General features: G+C 37.3%; 1 protein-coding gene across 1 annotated transcript; it reads right to left on the reverse strand.

The window, feature by feature from the left end:
- Positions 1-14,321: 14,321 nt before the first annotated feature.
- On the reverse strand, positions 14,322-17,056 carry LOC129263102 (general transcription factor II-I repeat domain-containing protein 2A-like). Its single transcript, XM_054901024.2, has 3 exons — positions 16,055-17,056; positions 15,080-15,677; positions 14,322-14,419 (listed from the first exon to the last, which is right to left on the reverse strand). The coding sequence occupies exons 1-3, from the start codon at positions 17,054-17,056 to the stop codon at positions 14,322-14,324; spliced, it is 1,698 nt and encodes a 565-aa protein (XP_054756999.2).
- Between the last annotated feature and the right edge of the window lie 741 nt (positions 17,057-17,797).

Raw genomic sequence — 17,797 nt, forward strand, 5'->3', positions numbered from 1 at the left:
CATACTTACACAGCTTACTGGCTTATCCAGTAGTTCCTCTCATCCAAAACAGATCAATCGGCAGCAATTACATGTAGGGCCTATTTTATTTTCCACAATCAAATTGAAAAAAAAATCTACATTTAGATCTAACTTAGATAAGTTTGGTGCATCAATGATTATCTTGTCAACTAAGCACGTATTATCATTGGCTTTTGTAATTACTTAGTTATCACACCATACATATCAACAGAGTAGAGGTCTACATGTGCATGTATGCTAAATTAGGCCTTTAAAGTTTCTTTGAAAAACTACAAAGAATTGATTTTAATTCCAAACCATTTCAAATTACTTGGCCTAGTCGAAGAAATTTTTGGTCTAGATACCCAACCTGTCCGGACATGCACCTAGTGGTATGATAGGGGCACTTGTCCAATACTACAAGGTTGTGATAACATCCATGTGGTCTTAAACCACTTTTAAAAAATGCAGTGCTAAGCTAACACCACTTTTATCACAAGGTTGTGATAACCTTGTCCACAGTTAGTAACCTGTGTGGTGAACAATTTTGACCATACAGTGAATTCATCATCATAAAAAAATGCCTTGGCACAAAACTAAATTGAATTCTTGAAATTTATAAAAAAAAATTCTAATTAAAAAGAGATTAAAAAGAGAGTCTGTGGAGATGAAGATCTGCATCAGTCACAGAGGGCCTCACAAAAATATGCTCAAAATTAAAAGTTTTTGAGCGCTCTTGTGAATAAAAAAAAAATTTCTAAGTCTAGAATGAAAACAAATAACTGAATGGATCTGTCTTTTTGAGTGTGCATTGTACATGAATGTTGCATATACTCAAGACAGAAAGAGTGGTTGGAGAGTGCAAGAGGATGGGGTGCTTCCACTCTTCCCGCAATTCGAGAAATTTTTACTTTTTCCAGGAAAGGTTCCAGAAATGAAAAAAATTCCAGGAAATTCAGGGAAATCCAAAAATTACAAGGGGGGCCCCTTGACTCTTGAGAAGCAAAATTTAAAATTGTAATGTAGAAATGCAGAAGTGTGCCCCCCCCCCCTTTGAACGTGAAGTCCCTTTTATTTTTGCATGTCAATTTTTTCCTCAGGAAAATGTGCCTCCCCTTTTGGAAAATCCTGGATCCGCCCATGATTACAATTAAATGACAATTTACCGTAGCAACTTTAAAATATTCATGTAATATTTTACAAAGATTTAGATCTAACATTAGATCTTCCTCCGGATCCAGACATAGGCTCCGTCGTCGGAGCTCAAAATTTTCTGCGCTCGTCATTTCGTAATTTTGTTCCTATTTTTCAAGAGGACATGATGAACAAAAATGTTTTATTTCTTGATTTTGGTCACTTCTTGGACCAAATTTAGGCTCACTGTATTAATTATTATTGCCAGATTTTCATTAAAAATCAAAATGGAAAATTCCAGGAATTGTCTATGAATTTCAGAAAATTTGGGATTCATTTTCAGGAAATTTGTTTTGGATCTGTGGAACATCGATGAGGGGTTTGGTGTCCGGACACTGAAAAATGAAGCCTTGTATTTGTAGAAGTTTAGGCTTGCTGTTGTTTATCTCACTGACTTTTTTTTTTTTTTTTTTATCTCACTTCTCAGCAAAATAAAGCAAAAAATATAGCTTGAATAATGCTTATCACCATCATTAATTGTTCTTTATAATATTTTCTTACATTCTGAGCTTAAAAAAAATCAAAGACATTGCTTGTATTTTTTGTAAACTTTTCAAAATTAAAGGAGATGTCGTGAGTCCGGACACCCAACCCGTCAGGAAACACAACCACAGCGTATATCGGGCTACTGAGCCAGCAGCACTGCCGGCTACAGTTGCCAGTCCCATACCGTATCTTTACTGTCATGTTTACGCCTTGGAACTATTAAAAATTAGTAAAAAAGCATGTTAAAATTCAAAATTATTGCAAACCAATCATATCAAAATGAAGCACATAAAATTATCTTTAAAAACTATCATTTTGTTTTTCTTAATAACAATTTCAATTACCTGAAATTTGCTGTCGAAAAATCTCCCCCATTGACTTTGTACACAAACTTCGGTGAATTTGGAACTATTCAAAAGCTCCATGAGCAAATGACGGCTACTTCCGGTGTCGCAACCTTGTTTATATAGGGCCTTGACAAGCGTGTTGCTATAAGGAAGGTCAACTCGATACGCGCATGCAACTGAGCTGCGCGCGTATTTTATTGTTCATGCCAACGAAATCAAATGCCGATCAAATACAACAACAAATTAGTAGTGATCAAAAAACGAATATGAAAGAATATGACTACAACAATATCAAATATAAATTAAAAAATATGTTGAGGAATATACATACATATAAAAACATACTTTGATATTTAAAACTTTACAAATATAAGTTTCAGGAAACTAAAATCATTACCAAATCGGTGATTGTTGTTATCAGCGATTTCACCAGACGGCTGTATTAGGTGATTTGCGTCGAGACGATTTTGTGACCACTCGCAAAGCATTTCGGGATTGAATATAACCACCTTATTTTCTCTGAGCTCTTCGCTGAACCCATCATCACAGCGCAGCCAATGCAATGCATCCGATGCATGGGTTGTTTTTTCGCCGTCCATGCCATGGTCTCGGACTCAGAGTTGAAATTTAGACCCGGATTTCGGGGATACAGCGCCTTTATTTCAGATTTATAGACTTAAAAGTCAAATGACATTTAAAATTTGAAATCTAACCTTGAACAATCATCGTTGATAAACATCAGCCCTGAAGCCATTACATTTCAAATCAGGCCAGGCAAATTAGACGTCATTGTCTAGGTTGCTAGATCTATGACGAGTCGCCTGAAGCCCCAGCGCATCATCAACGTCACTAGCTAGCTGCGCGACCGGCCCAGACTCGGCGCACCCAGGCCACTGAACTAGAGATACGTATTTCTAGTTCAGTGACCCAGGCCAGAAAATGACCTCGATTATTACGGTGGTTGTCTATGCATTTATTAGTGGTGCAGCGAAATTCAGCAGAAGAAAATAAGAGATATGAGGTATCCTCGTTACAGGCTTAATATTCCAAAATGAGGAAAAATGTCAAAATCATGATTATCTAAGCTAAATATTTTCTTTAAAAATAAAAGTAATATTCTTAATATTTATACTCAGAATAACCGATCAAATAATTGTTCATTAAAAAATATTTGAAATTAACAAATGAAAAAAAATCAACTCGACAAATTTCCCAAAACCCCACCTTATTTTTTAAAGTGGTCACAAAATTCGAGCGGAGTTGACCTTCCTTAGAGGGTAGGCACTTATGATCCAAGTTTGAAAGGAGACTCGTAAAATGACGTCACTCTCGCCGATGAATATTCATTAGATCGTGGTCGTGCGTTTTCAATACACACTGCGTGCAGGCATGCAGATAGTTATATGCGAGGAACTTTGGCTCCAGAGACAAGTTGTCAAATAACGTGTGTGTGTGTGTGTGCGTGTGTGTATCATCGGCTGGTAGTATTCCATGCTGTCTAAGACTTCAAACGCGTCGGAGAGAGTGCATGGCAATTCGGTAAAACGAAGTTTCCGATATAAAGAGATAATAAAATAACACTATGTACAGTACGTTGAGAGGCAAATGTCAGATCAGGGGAGGCAGGAGTACAATCAGGTTTTTTAAGGGAAGAATAGTGTAGAATAAAAGGTATTATATATATAGCCAAATGATCTATAGGTGAGGGAAGTGAACAATGATGTTTTTAAAAAAAGAATGAATATACCTTACGGTGAAGCCAATTTAAAAGGAGGTGAGACAAGTTTCAATGGAGGTTTTAAAAAATAATAAACTGTATTATGGTGAAGCCAATTTAAAAGGAGGTGAGGCAAGTTTCAATGGAGGTTTTTAAAAAGAATAAACTGTACTACAAATTATGGTGAAGCCAATTTAAAAGGAGGTGAGGCAAGTTTCAATGGAAGTTTTTAAAAAAGAATAAACTGTACTACAAATTTAAAAGGAGGCGACGCAAGTGTCAATGGAGGTTTTTAAAAAGAATAAACTGTACTACAAATTTAAAAGGAGGCGAGGCAAGTTTCCTCAATGGAGGTTTTTAAAAAGAATAAACTGTACTACAAATTATGGTGAAGCCAATTTAAAAGGAGGTGAGGCAAGTTTCAATGGAGGTTTTTAAAAAGAATAAACTGTACTACAAATTATGGTGAAGCCAATTTAAAAGGAGGTGAGGCAAGTTTTAATGGAGGTTTTTAAAAAGAATAAACTGTATATGGTGAAGCCAATTTAAAAGGAGGTGAGGCAAGTTTCAATGGAGGTTTTTTAAAAGAATAAACTGTACTACAAATTATGGTGAAGCCAATTTAAAAGGAGGTGAGGCAAGTTTCAATGGAGGTTTTTAAAAAGAATAAACTGTATTATGGTGAAGCCAATTTAAAAGGAGGTGAGGCAAGTTTCAATGGAGGTTTTTAAAAAGAATAAACTGTATATGGTGAAGCCAATTTAAAAGGAGGTGAGGCAAGTTTCAATGGAGGTTTTTAAAAAGAATAAACTGTACTACAAATTATGGTGAAGCCAATTTAAAAGGAGGTGAGGCAAGTTTTAATGGAGGTTTTTAAAAAGAATAAACTGTATATGGTGAAGCCAATTTAAAAGGAGGTGAGGCAAGTTTCAATGGAGGTTTTTAAAAAGAATAAACTGTACTACAAATTATGGTGAAGCCAATTTAAAAGCCGGAGGTGAGGCAAGTTTCAATGGATCGAGGTTTTTAAAAAGAATAAACTGTATTATGGTGAAGCCAATTTAAAAGGAGGTGAGGCAAGTTTTAATGGAGGTTTTTAAAAAGAATAAACTGTATATGGTGAAGCCAATTTAAAAGGAGGTGAGGCAAGTTTCAATGGAGGTTTTTTAAAAGAATAAACTGTACTACAAATTATGGTGAAGCCAATTTAAAAGGAGGTGAGGCAAGTTTCAATGGAGGTTTTTAAAAAGAATAAACTGTACTACAAATTATGGTGAAGCCAATTTAAAAGGAGGTGAGGCAAGTTTTAATGGAGGTTTTTAAAAAGAATAAACTGTATTATGGTGAAGCCAATTTAAAAGGAGGTGAGGCAAGTTTCAATGGAGGTTTTTAAAAAGAATAAACTGTATATGGTGAAGCCAATTTAAAAGGAGGTGAGGCAAGTTTCAATGGAGGTTTTTAAAAAGAATAAACTGTACTACAAATTATGGTGAAGCCAATTTAAAAGGAGGTGAGGCAAGTTTCAATGGAAGTTTTTAAAAAAGAATAAACTGTACTACAAATTTAAAAGGAGGCGACGCAAGTGTCAATGGAGGTTTTTAAAAAGAATAAACTGTACTACAAATTTAAAAGGAGGCGAGGCAAGTTTCAATGGAGGTTTTTAAAAAGAATAAACTGTACTACAAATTATGGTGAAGCCAATTTAAAAGGAGGTGAGGCAAGTTTCAATGGAGGTTTTTAAAAAGAACAAACTGTATTACAAATTATGGTGAAGCCAATTTAAAAGGAGGTGAGGCAATTAGTTAATGGAGGTTTTTAAAAAGAATAAACTGTATTACAAGTTATGGTGAAGGCAATTTGAGAGGAGGTGAGGCATGTCTACAATGATTTTTTTTAAAGAATGATAAGTGTAGAATATAATTCAAATGATGAAGCCATCTTGAGAGGTGCATGAGGCAAGTCTACAATGAGGTTTCTAAAAACAATGAATAGTGAAGAAAAAGATCGCAATTGCTTTTAATAATCCACAAAATTGTGTAGTTATTTATTTCATGCAAATTGCTATTAATTGATTATGCTCATTTGTGCATAATTAGTATACTATACCTATTCCTCTAACTCCCTAAATAAAGCTCCAAATGTTCTAATTTTTGGTTTAGAAACTCTTTGTGGTGTTCTTCGATAATGTATTTCTTGTGTTTTTACCTTTGTATTGCATTGTTTTTTTTCAACGATGCTCGGACTCTCGTAACAGCATAAAATAAATCAGTTTAGTTCAACAAAACTAAAAACAATTAGGCATTCATGAATTTTGGTTGAAAACGCATATTCCATTGACGTGGTACACAAATATCACAATTTTGAGCCATTTTTGTCTGATATGCACTTACAAATTGTTTGGTAATTTTCAGAACCCAGTACCCGGGCTTCGCAAAACTGGTCTCAAAACATGCAAAAGACTTTTTTTTTTAAATCGCAGAGCTCAGAGCCCCCCCCCCCCCCCCCCTGCGTAAATAGGTTAAGTTTGCATTAATTTTGAACTTTTCCATTCCCAAATACGTAATATCCCCTCCCCAAAAATGCAATTGTCACTGAAATGGAATATACATAATATATTTTTTAATAAGCCATGTTTTGCAAAATAATCATCATGTCATCCTTTGTCAACAAGAAATCTGTACATGTCCTCCGGAAGAAAATAATACCTCGGCCGCCTATTAAATTCTCAGTTTTGATTTTGTAAGTATTTTACTTAGCAATTTGGCTGGCTTATCAAAATGCTTAAACTTGTATGCAGATCAGATCTCAGAATTTACCTTATCCAAATTGAACTAAATACTAATACCCATTGTGATGTTATAAATTTTGAGCCAAATAGTGCCAAATGTGTGAATGTATTTCTGTGCGTATCATTTTTGTATATGTAGACTTAAGTCTAGTAGATGGCTGACTTACATTTAAGCAAAATATTTAGCCCAAAAAAAATGCAATTGAATACCAAAGATGGATAAGTATTTTACTTTTGCAAAATACTGAGTAAAATATACTTGAAATTGTGGCTTTAAGAGTAGCATTGAATACCGGCCCTGTTCCTCATCATCATTATCATCCCACTACTTGACTGAACCATATAGTATTAAACAAAGTTAATTCCACATGTTCAGGGAGGAATTAATCGTTGTATCACTTGACATTAAGGAGAAACTTAGAATATTTCATGTTTCCTATAATAAAATACAAAAGAAATAGTGAGAGGATGACGTCATCAGTCTCCTCAGGTGCATACAGACCAGGATGTGCATATAACTGTTTTTTTTAATTAAGCAAAACTTTAAAATGTCATAACTTGCTTCATCATTTGAATTATATTCTACACTTATCATTCTTTAAAAAAAAATCATTGTAGACATGCCTCACCTCCTCTCAAATTGCCTTCACCATAATTTGTAGTACAGTTTATTCTTTTTAAGAACCTCCATCGAAACTTGCCTCGCCTCCTTTTAAATTTGTAGTACAGTTTCTTCTTTTTAAAAACCTCCATTGACACTTGCCTCACCTCCTTTTAAATTAGCTTCACCATAATTTGTAGTACAGTTTATTCTTTTTAAAAACCTCCATTGAAACTTGCCTCGCCTCCTTTTAAATTTGTAGTACAGTTTATTCTTTTTAAAAACCTCCATTGACACTTGCGTCGCCTCCTTTTAAATTTGTAGTACAGTTTATTCTTTTTTAAAAACCTCCATTGAAACTTGCCTCACCTCCTTTTAAATTGGCTTCACCATAATTTGTAGTACAGTTTATTCTTTTTAAAAACCTCTATTGAAACTTGCGTCGCCTCCTTTTAAATTTGTAGTATACCCAGTTGTTGTGTGTCCGGACAGGTTGTGTGTCCGGACGATCAATTTTAGAAAGTCATTTGGAAAAATTTACAAGCGAAGTTTCATCAATGTTTAGTGCAAAATGTAAGGAAATATTATAGAGAACAAAATGGAAGATGATTACAACTATTGAATTCATATTTTTAGTGTAATCCAAAGACAAAAAAGAAGGCTTCAAAAATATAAAGTGTCCGGACACCCGACCCCCCATCCTACAGTTTATTCTTTTTTAAAAACCTCCATTGAAACTTGCCTCACCTCCTTTTAAACTGGCTTCACCATAATACAGTTTATTCTTTTTAAAAACCTCCATTAAAACTTGCCTCACCTCCTTTTAAATTGGCTTCACCATATACAGTTTATTCTTTTTAAAAACCTCCAATGAAACTTGCCTCACCTCCTTTTAAATTGGCTTCACCATAATACAGTTTATTCTTTTTAAAATCCTCCATTAAAACTTGCCTCACCTCCTTTTAAATTGGCTTCACCATAATTTGTAGTACAGTTTATTCTTTTTAAAAACCTATATTGAAACTTGCGTCGCCTCCTTTTAAATTTGTAGTACAGTTTATTCTTTTTAAAAACCTCCATTGAAACTTTCCTCACCTCCTTTTAAACTGGCTTCACCATAATACACTTTATTCTTTTTAAAAACCTCAATTGAAACTTGATCACCTCCTTTTAAATTGGCTTCACCATAATTACAGTTTATTTTTTTAAACCTCCATTGAAACTTGCCTCACCTCCTTTTGAATTGGCTTCACCATAATTTGTAGTACAGTTTATTCTTTTTTAAAAACCTCCATTGAAACTTGCCTCGCCTCCTTTTAAATTGGCTTCACCATAATTTGTAGTACAGTTTATTCTTTTTAAAAACCTCCATTGAAACTTGCCTCACCTCCTTTTGAATTGGCTTCACCATAATTTGTAGTACAGTTTATTCTTTTTTAAAAACCTCCATTGAAACTTGCCTCGCCTCCTTTTAAATTTGTAGTACAGTTTATTCTTTTTAAAAACCTCAATTGAAACTTGCCTCACCTCCTTTTAAATTGGCTTCACCATAATTTGTAGTACAGTTTATTCTTTTTAAAAACCTCCATTGAAACATGCCTCACCTCCTTTTAAATTGGCTTCACCATAATTCTTAGTATAGTTTATTTTTTTTAAAAAAACCTCCATTGAATCTTGCCTCACCTCCTTTTAAATTGGCTTCACCATAATACAGTTTATTATTTTTTAAAACCTCCATTGAAACTTGTCTCACCTCCTTTTAAATTGGCTTCACCGTAAGGCAAGGCTCCACACTAACTTTTTTTCTTGGTGGCCCGATCGGTACACCAAAATCATTAATTTCATATTTTTGGTGGCCCGCAGAGCAAATTTAGTGGCCCTAAAACAATAGAAAACATTACAATTCATCAAAATTCTGGTAGACAAACCGGGCCACCAACTGTTGGCTTTTACAGAATTTTGGTGGTCCGACTCTCATTTTTGGTTGCCCTGGGCCACCGGGCCACTGCTAATGTCGAGCCCTGCATGCCGTAAGGTATATATTTCATTCTTTTTTTAAAAACATCATTGTTCACTTCCCTCACCTATAGATCATTTGGCTATATATATAATACCTTTTATTCTACACTATTCTTCCCTTAAAAAAAAACCTGATTGTACTCCTGCCTCCCCTGATCTGACATTTGCCTCTCAACGTACTGTACATAGTGTTATTTTATTATCTCTTTATATCGGAAACTTCGTTTTACCGAATTGCCATGCACTCTCTCCGACGCGTTTGAAGTCTTAGAGTTAGACAGCATGGAATACTACCAGCCGATGATACACACACGCACACACACACACGTTATTTGACAACTTGTCTCTGGAGCCAAAGTTCCTCGCATATAACTATCTGCATGCCTGCACGCAGTGTGTATTGAACACGCACGACCACGATCTAATGAATATTCATCGGCGAGAGTGACGTCATTTTACGAGTCTCCTTTCAAACTTGGATCATAAGTGCCTACCTCCTTGGTACAACACGCTTGTGTGTTGCTGCCCTCTACGTTCGTTGATGTACACAAACGTAGACTCTTCACTAGTCGCTTTTTAGCTATATTTGCGGAGATTGCCTTCGCCAGGGTGTAAAACGGAAACGCGCCCCCCGGCCCCCTTCCCGAACATGTCCCGCCCATCCTCCGGCCTCCAGGGCAAGGCCCCCTCGCTTATGTTATGATCATGTGCAAGATGACGCTTTGCATACCAACTCCCGAGTACGGTACCGTTCCTCAACAAGCTCAGCCGGAGCGCCGGTCGGGCGACTCGGTGTTGCCTGTTGGATCGACATGATCGAAGCAATTAAGCAGCAACAATTAGCTTCGCGTCGAGTGAGCTGGCCTAAGTACGGTAATGATAATACTGCAAATGAAATGGGTATAACACTAAAGCATTGAAACTCGACACACAGTTTCCAAACTTTTGTCCGTCATCCACATTTTCACCATTCTGAGAGAAATGAGATTAAGGGTGCAGCAAATATATTATTAAAATTAGTCATTACCGAACCCTCGACGACCCTCTGGCTCTGCCATTTTTCTAAGCTTGATTAAAAGTTGGAAAGGAGTTTCATATCATTTTAAATATCAACTATATACGATGTGTTTTTGTATTGAGATTACCACTACAATATAATTGAAAAATAACTAATAATATATTACATGTAGCAATATTATTTTAAACTAATGATAATGTAATCAATAATTATAAGAATTAAAATTATATGGCCTTGGGCCCTTCCTCAATTCCATTGAGTGAGAAAGTCAGTGATTACGTCATTGTCAGACCTTTTGCGCATGCGCATTTCAAACAGTATACCCTTAATCATCTGATGTTGTGTCACAGTCATAGTCGAACGTGTATAAAAATCAAATTTTTATGATAAAGATTCGATCATTTTCACGATGCCGTTGTTTGGAGGAACACCGTTCGATACAGATGTTGGTGAGGGTCATTTAGTTTAAGGGAGAGTGTGGGAATCGCGTTCGGCAGCCATAAATAAATCTTGCGAATGCGAGTGTGACTGAGCTGAGACTGAGATGAGAGAGTGGCCCCAGAGCCAGAGTGTGTTGTGCATTTGTACCTATTTGGTTTGTATTTATATTGATGACAGTGCAATGCAGTGCACCGACACTGCAGTCTGCACTGTCTGTGCACTGTGTGACTTCAAACTAACAACACTCACAGTACTAAGTGACTGAGTTAGAGTCATAGCTAGGCAGGGTCTAATCCTGGGTTCTCGGCACTCACACAACAAGCATGCGAGGTTACTTACTCAACGTTCTCGCCAGGTTCATTCTGACGCTTGGCGGCGCGGCGCGAAGCGACGAAGCCGCGCAGCGGCCTCGGTGCGTGCGAATCACGCACGGGGGGAGGGTTGCGGGAGGGGGGTGTCCCCCCTCCCGCGCGGAGCGCGGTAGCTATCGAAAATATCAATATCGACGAGCTTAGATTGCTGCTAAATGCACCACATTTTATGTCTATTTAATGCTTCTCCGGCCACACAGCCGTAACGGTTGCACGAATTGCGATTGAAACAGAAAGGCAAGTACTGATGAAAAAGGTCAAAAGAAAAGATTTAAATTCAATCTCATTTTATACTTACAGTTTATAGATTGATTCACATCGATGACATCGATAATGTACTCCATACTTTCCAATGTCTAGATCGCTACGTCCGACGTCCTTAGAAAGTGCGATTCATTTTGTGAATGCGTATCAATGACCGACTACATCTACGGACCGCATGCGCGCCGCGCCACGCCCTTACTAAATCCAAAGATTGTTCCGACTTTGTTTGGAAGCCTCGGAAGAAAACTTCCGAGGCTTCCAAATAATGGGCATCGGTATTCATGAGACGATATAATTTGCATGTTTGTTTTGTTTCCAGATACTCACTGAAACTATAACTCTCATAATTAAGACTTCTGTTGATGATGTTTATACTAATAATATCAAGATTCGCTTGTCACTGTCAATTATCGCTATGTTTATTTGTATTGTTCTATACTCACCTATAAAATAATGAATGTGTCCATCACGAGCGGGAGAAATATTTTTAGTCATTCATCATACTTTAATATTACGATTTTGTTCTTATTATAATTAATTGCGATTTAAAATGTTTTGAAAGTAAAGCTTAATTGACAGGAAAGCAGATTTATACTCACTGTCAATTATTGCTATGTTCATTTGTATTGTTCTATACTCGCCTATAAAATAATGAATGTGTCCATCACGAGCGGGAGAAATATTTTTAGTCATTCATCATACTTTAATATTACGATTTTGTTCTTATTATAATTAATTGCGATTTAAAATTTTTGAAAGTAAAGCTTAATTGACAGGAAAGCAGATTTGTATTTTTAAATTATGCACTATTTGTAGGCCTACAAATACAGCGTGTGTGAAAGAGAGGAAGAGGGGGGGGGGGAGGGTTGTAGCTAGGATGGTCGAAGGGGGAGAGCGAAAGGGGAGGGGTCGTGGCGTGGGCAATGACAAGGGGATGTTGAGATCGTACGTGTGTGTGGGATTGGTGAAGAAGTCAATATTCGAAGCGAATGCATATTTATAGACATGTCTATACTACTACTGATGACGGCTGAATAATCTTTCTTTACATGTATATTTTGGCGATTTAAAAATTTAAAAATATTTTCTTGCACCATGAGTGGGAAGATCGAGGTTCGTGATTCAATAAATTGCATCAGTTTTTAAGTTACAGAAATTCACGAACAGATTTTTTAAATTGAAAAAAAAAAGAGTCAGAAAGATCTTAATTTTATAGCCCCCGTCCAGCGTAAACAACAAAGAATATTTGAGGTCACGAAACCAGCTGATTCGCATTCATACAACAGGTTAACAGGTCACGCACATGGTACACATTCCAAGGGCGGGAATTCGGGGAAACCCGTTTTCAAGCACAATGATTGGCTCAACCCAGAAAGTGAATACTAATTAGATCACGTGCCATCGGCTTTGGGGCGTCTCGTTCACATTCCAACTCATTTCATAAATATAATCCACTCGCAGTAATTAGGCTAACGACGTTGTAAAGATAACTCTATATAAAACACAATTCCGATATAAAACATATATAAAGACATAAGTGAAATTGAAAAATTCATCCAGCGATATTTAAATTATACTAGCGACTCATGTGGGCGTGGACAAACGAAATACATACCCTCTAAAACGTTCACACATATCAACTTCAATAATTCGTACTTGAAATGCAGGGGCCGCGGAAAGGTCTTGAAAGGGGGGGGGGGCTGACCAGCGTGCAAAAAACGCAATCAGGTGGTCCATTTTATGATTTTGTACACGGTTTTGGAAAAAAAAAGTGGGGGAGCTGAAGCCCACCCAGCCCCCCCCCCTGTTTCCGCGGCTCTGAAATGAATATCTGTGAATGAATTGTCCATTCCACTTTGTTGAATGTGTACTTCTATTGAAATCTATTGAATCACGTACCCCTCCCGACCAAGTCCAAGGGTTGATTTTCCACTCGCCATAAAGATTATGCAGCCACAATCACAGTAGACACATCCATAAAATAATATTAATTTAATTCGCTCCGAACATTGACTTCTTTTCGCCAATCCCCTCCCCCACAAAGTCACAAACATCCCATCATTTTCATTTACATTGCCCACGACCACCTCCCATTATTCTCTTTCTCCTTTACACAAATTAATTTCAAATAATATTTTATTTTAAATCGTAGTTGTTACGCAATTGTACAACAAATTCATGAAGCATTCACTGTAATGACTAAAAACATTTCTCAGGACGGTGACAGGTGCGTTCATTATTTAATTGGCAGGCAAAGAGTAATAAAAGAACAATACAAATGAAAATACACTGTACGTATGCCTCATATTAAAAAATGAGTCGTAATATGATAAAAAGCGTGAATACAATTAATAAAGATTATTACTTATGAAAATTATAACAGATTCAATGAATATCTGAAAAAAAAACATAAAACATTCAAATCGGTTTTGGATCCCATCTAATTTTGGAAGACTCGGATCCCCGCGGATCAAGGATTTTGATGCCATGTGCGATTTGTATTCTGTATGTGGCCGTGGCGAGCGCGAGTGCAGTGACACAGAACTTGGTAGACACACCGTCGCGAAATTAATCAACACTTTCAAAAGATCGATGTAGAGATCAAGACTTTGGAAATTATGGAGTAAAATTGGAATATAAATGTGAATAATCATTTTGCTGTAAGTAAATGAGTTGGACATTATATCAATCCATTCCTGTGGCTTTGTCATTATTAACGTGATCTTTTAATAATTTTCTCAATTCGCTCTACGGCAGTGTCATCAGAAATGCATTCAATGAATTCATGTAGATGTACCGGTAGCTATAATAAGGCTGGGGCCTGGGACGAGATGAAACTAAATTTCGATCGAATTTTTATATTATTTTTGACACACTTTACTTTTGACAAAATAAGTGACAATATCAACTGAAATTCGTAACATCTAAATTACATTGCCCAACCCAGTAACCCACGGTACCCCTCTCTTCTCACTTTATTTTTGAGCGTATTTTACTACCATTTTAAAGACGTAAATAATGAGAGCAATGCGATACGCAAATGCGAGGTAAACACCTAATTCGCACTTCCTACATTTAGACAGTTAAATTGGGCTTCGAGTCGAGGTCGTATCGTATACAGCAGGGGTTCTCAAACTTTTTCTTTGAAGGGCCAGATGAGACTCCAAGTAAACCTGAAAGGGCCAGGGCAGGGTCAAGTGGATACTTAGAAAAAAAATGTGCGCGAAGCGCAAAGCCCCTTGCGACCGGGGTCCTAGATCCTCACTTGTGCAATCTGGCCCTTATTTTGGGAGCATTTAATCCAACAAATTTATAACAGTTTCATGTGGAGCACAGGCAAAATTAGAAAAGATTTCAAAATACAGCAAGAGTCAATAGTGATAATAAGAAAAAATGTGGTACTTTTAAAAAGGAATCTAAATTGTACCTATACATACCTGGTATTGAGGAGACAGATAATGTCTTGAAGTATCAATATTTTTTTGTAGTAAAAGTAGATTGAAGAATAGAGTATATATATGTCTCTTGTAGACTCTAATAAGGGTGTCAGTCTCCTAGTCACTTTCAATGGGAAAAGTGACACTGTCTGTCAGCAACAAGTTGCTTGAACCTTGGCACAAAAGGTGTAATTGCCAGACGAAGGCATTGGTGCAAATGTTCACTGGTCAAGGTGCTTCGGTATGAGTTCTTTAAAATGTTCATTGTGGAAAATGCACTTTCGCACCTGTATGTAGATCCAAACATGGTGAGAACAGCGATAGACACTTTGTGCAATGTTGGAAATGATGTTGCTGGAACCATCTTTGTCCAGAAAGTCACATGATCACACCTACTCTCCTTCAGAGCCAAATTCTCCTGGAGATCAATCATTTCTGTCTGCAGTTTCCCAGCGTTTGCCCATGGGAAGATGCGTGTGGTCTCTCTTGAAAGTTCCACAAGGTCCTTCACAAGGAATGGTGACCCGATGCAAAGCAGTACTTGCTTCCCTACACAAAAGTCACTGAAGCGAGATTTGAAATTGTCAGCCAATTTCTCCAGGAATGAAACATGGTCATGATGATGATTGCCATTAGTGTGACCCAGTAGAGTTGGAAAATGGAGATGTGCCTCTGTGATGTCATTCTTGAAGAGCTCCAGTCGCCTCTCAAAAGAACGCACAGCTGTCATCAGGTCACACACAGTACTGCCCTGACCTTGGAGCTTGAGATTAAACTCATTCAAATGAGATGTTATGTCCACCAGGAAAGCCACAAGTTCCATTTTGTTGTCATCACGGAGATAGTCCAGGAACTGCCTGGCTTTGGCAGTAGTCTGCTGTGACAGAAACATTTCAAGGTCTTTCTTAATGGCCCAGAACCTTCCCAGGACCTGTCCCTTACTTAGCCACCTTACATTGTTATGAAGGAGTAAGTCATCATAGGATGCATTGACCTGGTTAGAAAAAGGGAATGATAAGTTTAATAATTTGTGATGGACCATTCTTCATACAGGTGCTTATTCTATTTGTTGATAAAGTTTACATTTCTTCCTCCCTGGCCTCTATCTACTTTTTCCTTCAATATTATTGGATTTTTTTTGGGTTTGAACATGTAACAAAAAAGATCTGGAGGTAATGTATCTCTTTATGTTCTTGTATTTTATGTGAATTTATTTCGCATATTCTGAGATGTTTTATAATAAATTGTACACAAATATTTTCGATTTATTCCACACCAGGTCCAGATATTTTTCATACTGAGATATACTTAAAGATAATACAAATAATGACGAATAACCAATGTCTTGAAATAGATAAGTATTCTCTTCACCTCATTCAGGAATGATCTCAGGAGACGATGCTGAAGTGCAGAAGATGCTCTCAAGTAGTTCACTAGTTTCATAATGGTTTCCATTACATCTGCGTACTCATTCCCAAGACTGGCACATAATACTGACTGGTGTATGATACAGTGATAGGACAACATGTATGGTTGATGCTCTTTCAAACGGCTAACAACTCCCTTCTGTCTCCCAATCATGGCTGGCGCACCATCAGTTGCAACTGACACAACTTTCTTGATATCGATTCCTCTGTCTCGTAGCATCTCCATGATGGCTTCATAAATATCCTCTCCTCTTGTACGACCAAGCGGGGGTATTAGGCCAAGTATGTCTTCGCAAATTTCAGCTTTGGCCTTACTGAAGTATCTGACGAAGGCACAAAGTTGTGCTTTATCTGTATTATCAGTTGATTCATCCAATGCAAGGGCAATGTATTCTGCATTGTTCAAATCACCAGTCAGTTGCTGCAGAACATCATCCGCCAGTAGTTCTGTTCTCCGAGTAGAAGTGCTGTTGGATAGTGGAATTTGGTTGAATTTATCTGATAAATCCTGTCTTTCCTTCCCTGTAAACATGGAATCAACAACCTCATTCAAACATTCCTTGACTAGTTCTGAATCGGAAAACGGTTTCTTGTTTTTACCCAGAACCCAGGCCACACGGAGGGAAGCTTCAGTTGCTTTTTGTTGTTGTGTCACACATCTAACAAACTGTCTGCTGGAAGATTCATAGGAAGATTTCAACTGATTTATTTTAGTATCCCTTATCTCTGTGTTCTGTGGGTATTGTTGCTCAAATCGGTTGTGCTTGGAATCGTAGTGACGCTTTAAATTAGCATTTTTAGAAACACTGACAGTTTCCGAGCAAATCAAACACATCGGCCTTGTGCTCGATTGCGGCAAAATGAATGCATACTTGTCTGTCCATTCTTCATTGAAAACACGATTTTCAGCATCCACCTTTCTTTTCTTTGCAGAATTTGATGCCATCTTGACCTGACTAACAATTAATGATGACTAGCGTACCCCTGAGAAAATCCGCAGAACTCAACCAGCAATTTAAGTTTACGTTATAAAGCAAAATTGATCGCAAGCCATGTGCGAATGTGTGCGCACGTGTTTTCAAATGCAACGTGTTATCAACGTTTGATGTGAAACTACTTTTTCAATTTACCGCAGGTGATCAAATAAGAAAGTAGAATAGACAGAAAAGACTCCACTAAACTTTTTTTAAAAGTCAAATTTATTTGACTGCCATTACTTTTATTACGGTTAGGTCTACATGGATACACAATGTAATCATATTGAGCTATGAGCTATGTTTCATATTTTTACTTAAAAGTGATAAAAAAAAAAAAAACCAGCAGGGTCTCGCGGGCCGGATTGAGGAGCTCAGCGGGCCGGATCCGGCCCGCGGGCCGTAGTTTGAGAACCCCTGGTATACAGCATAGTAGCGAAGCAAAGAAATCCCGGGAAGAAATCGTGGAAGAAATAATCGACAAGTTTATTTTAGGATCTGAAAAGCAGATTGTTTTTCTTTTGAATATATTATTCAGTTTTTAGTGTGGATCTAGGCCTGTTTTACAGTTGTCGGCCACGGTTGTCGGGGAAGTTCACGGTTGGCGGATTTGCCCTGAACATTTTCAGGGTTGTCGGCGCCCGCCAACCGTGACGCGTGGTAGCGAGAACGTTGTACTTACTAACCTCGCACAACGCTAACCCAGGGAGCTT

The sequence above is a fragment of the Lytechinus pictus genome, chromosome 1 (genome assembly GCF_037042905.1).
Source record: "Lytechinus pictus isolate F3 Inbred chromosome 1, Lp3.0, whole genome shotgun sequence".
Lineage (NCBI taxonomy): Eukaryota > Metazoa > Echinodermata > Echinoidea > Temnopleuroida > Toxopneustidae > Lytechinus > Lytechinus pictus.

Bases quoted from the DNA above. Each gene is read 5' to 3' on its own strand.
- LOC129263102 (XM_054901024.2), bottom strand. From the start codon at position 17,056: ATGGCATCAAATTCTGCAAAGAAAAGAAAGGTGGATGCTGAAAATCGT. The intron at 15,678-16,054 runs GTGAAGAGAATA...TTTTCTAACCAG, and splicing joins TGAGATCATTCCTGAATGAG to GTCAATGCATCCTATGATGA. The intron at 14,420-15,079 runs GTAGGTGTGATC...TGGCCCTTTCAG, and splicing joins GAATTTGGCTCTGAAGGAGA to GTTTACTTGGAGTCTCATCT.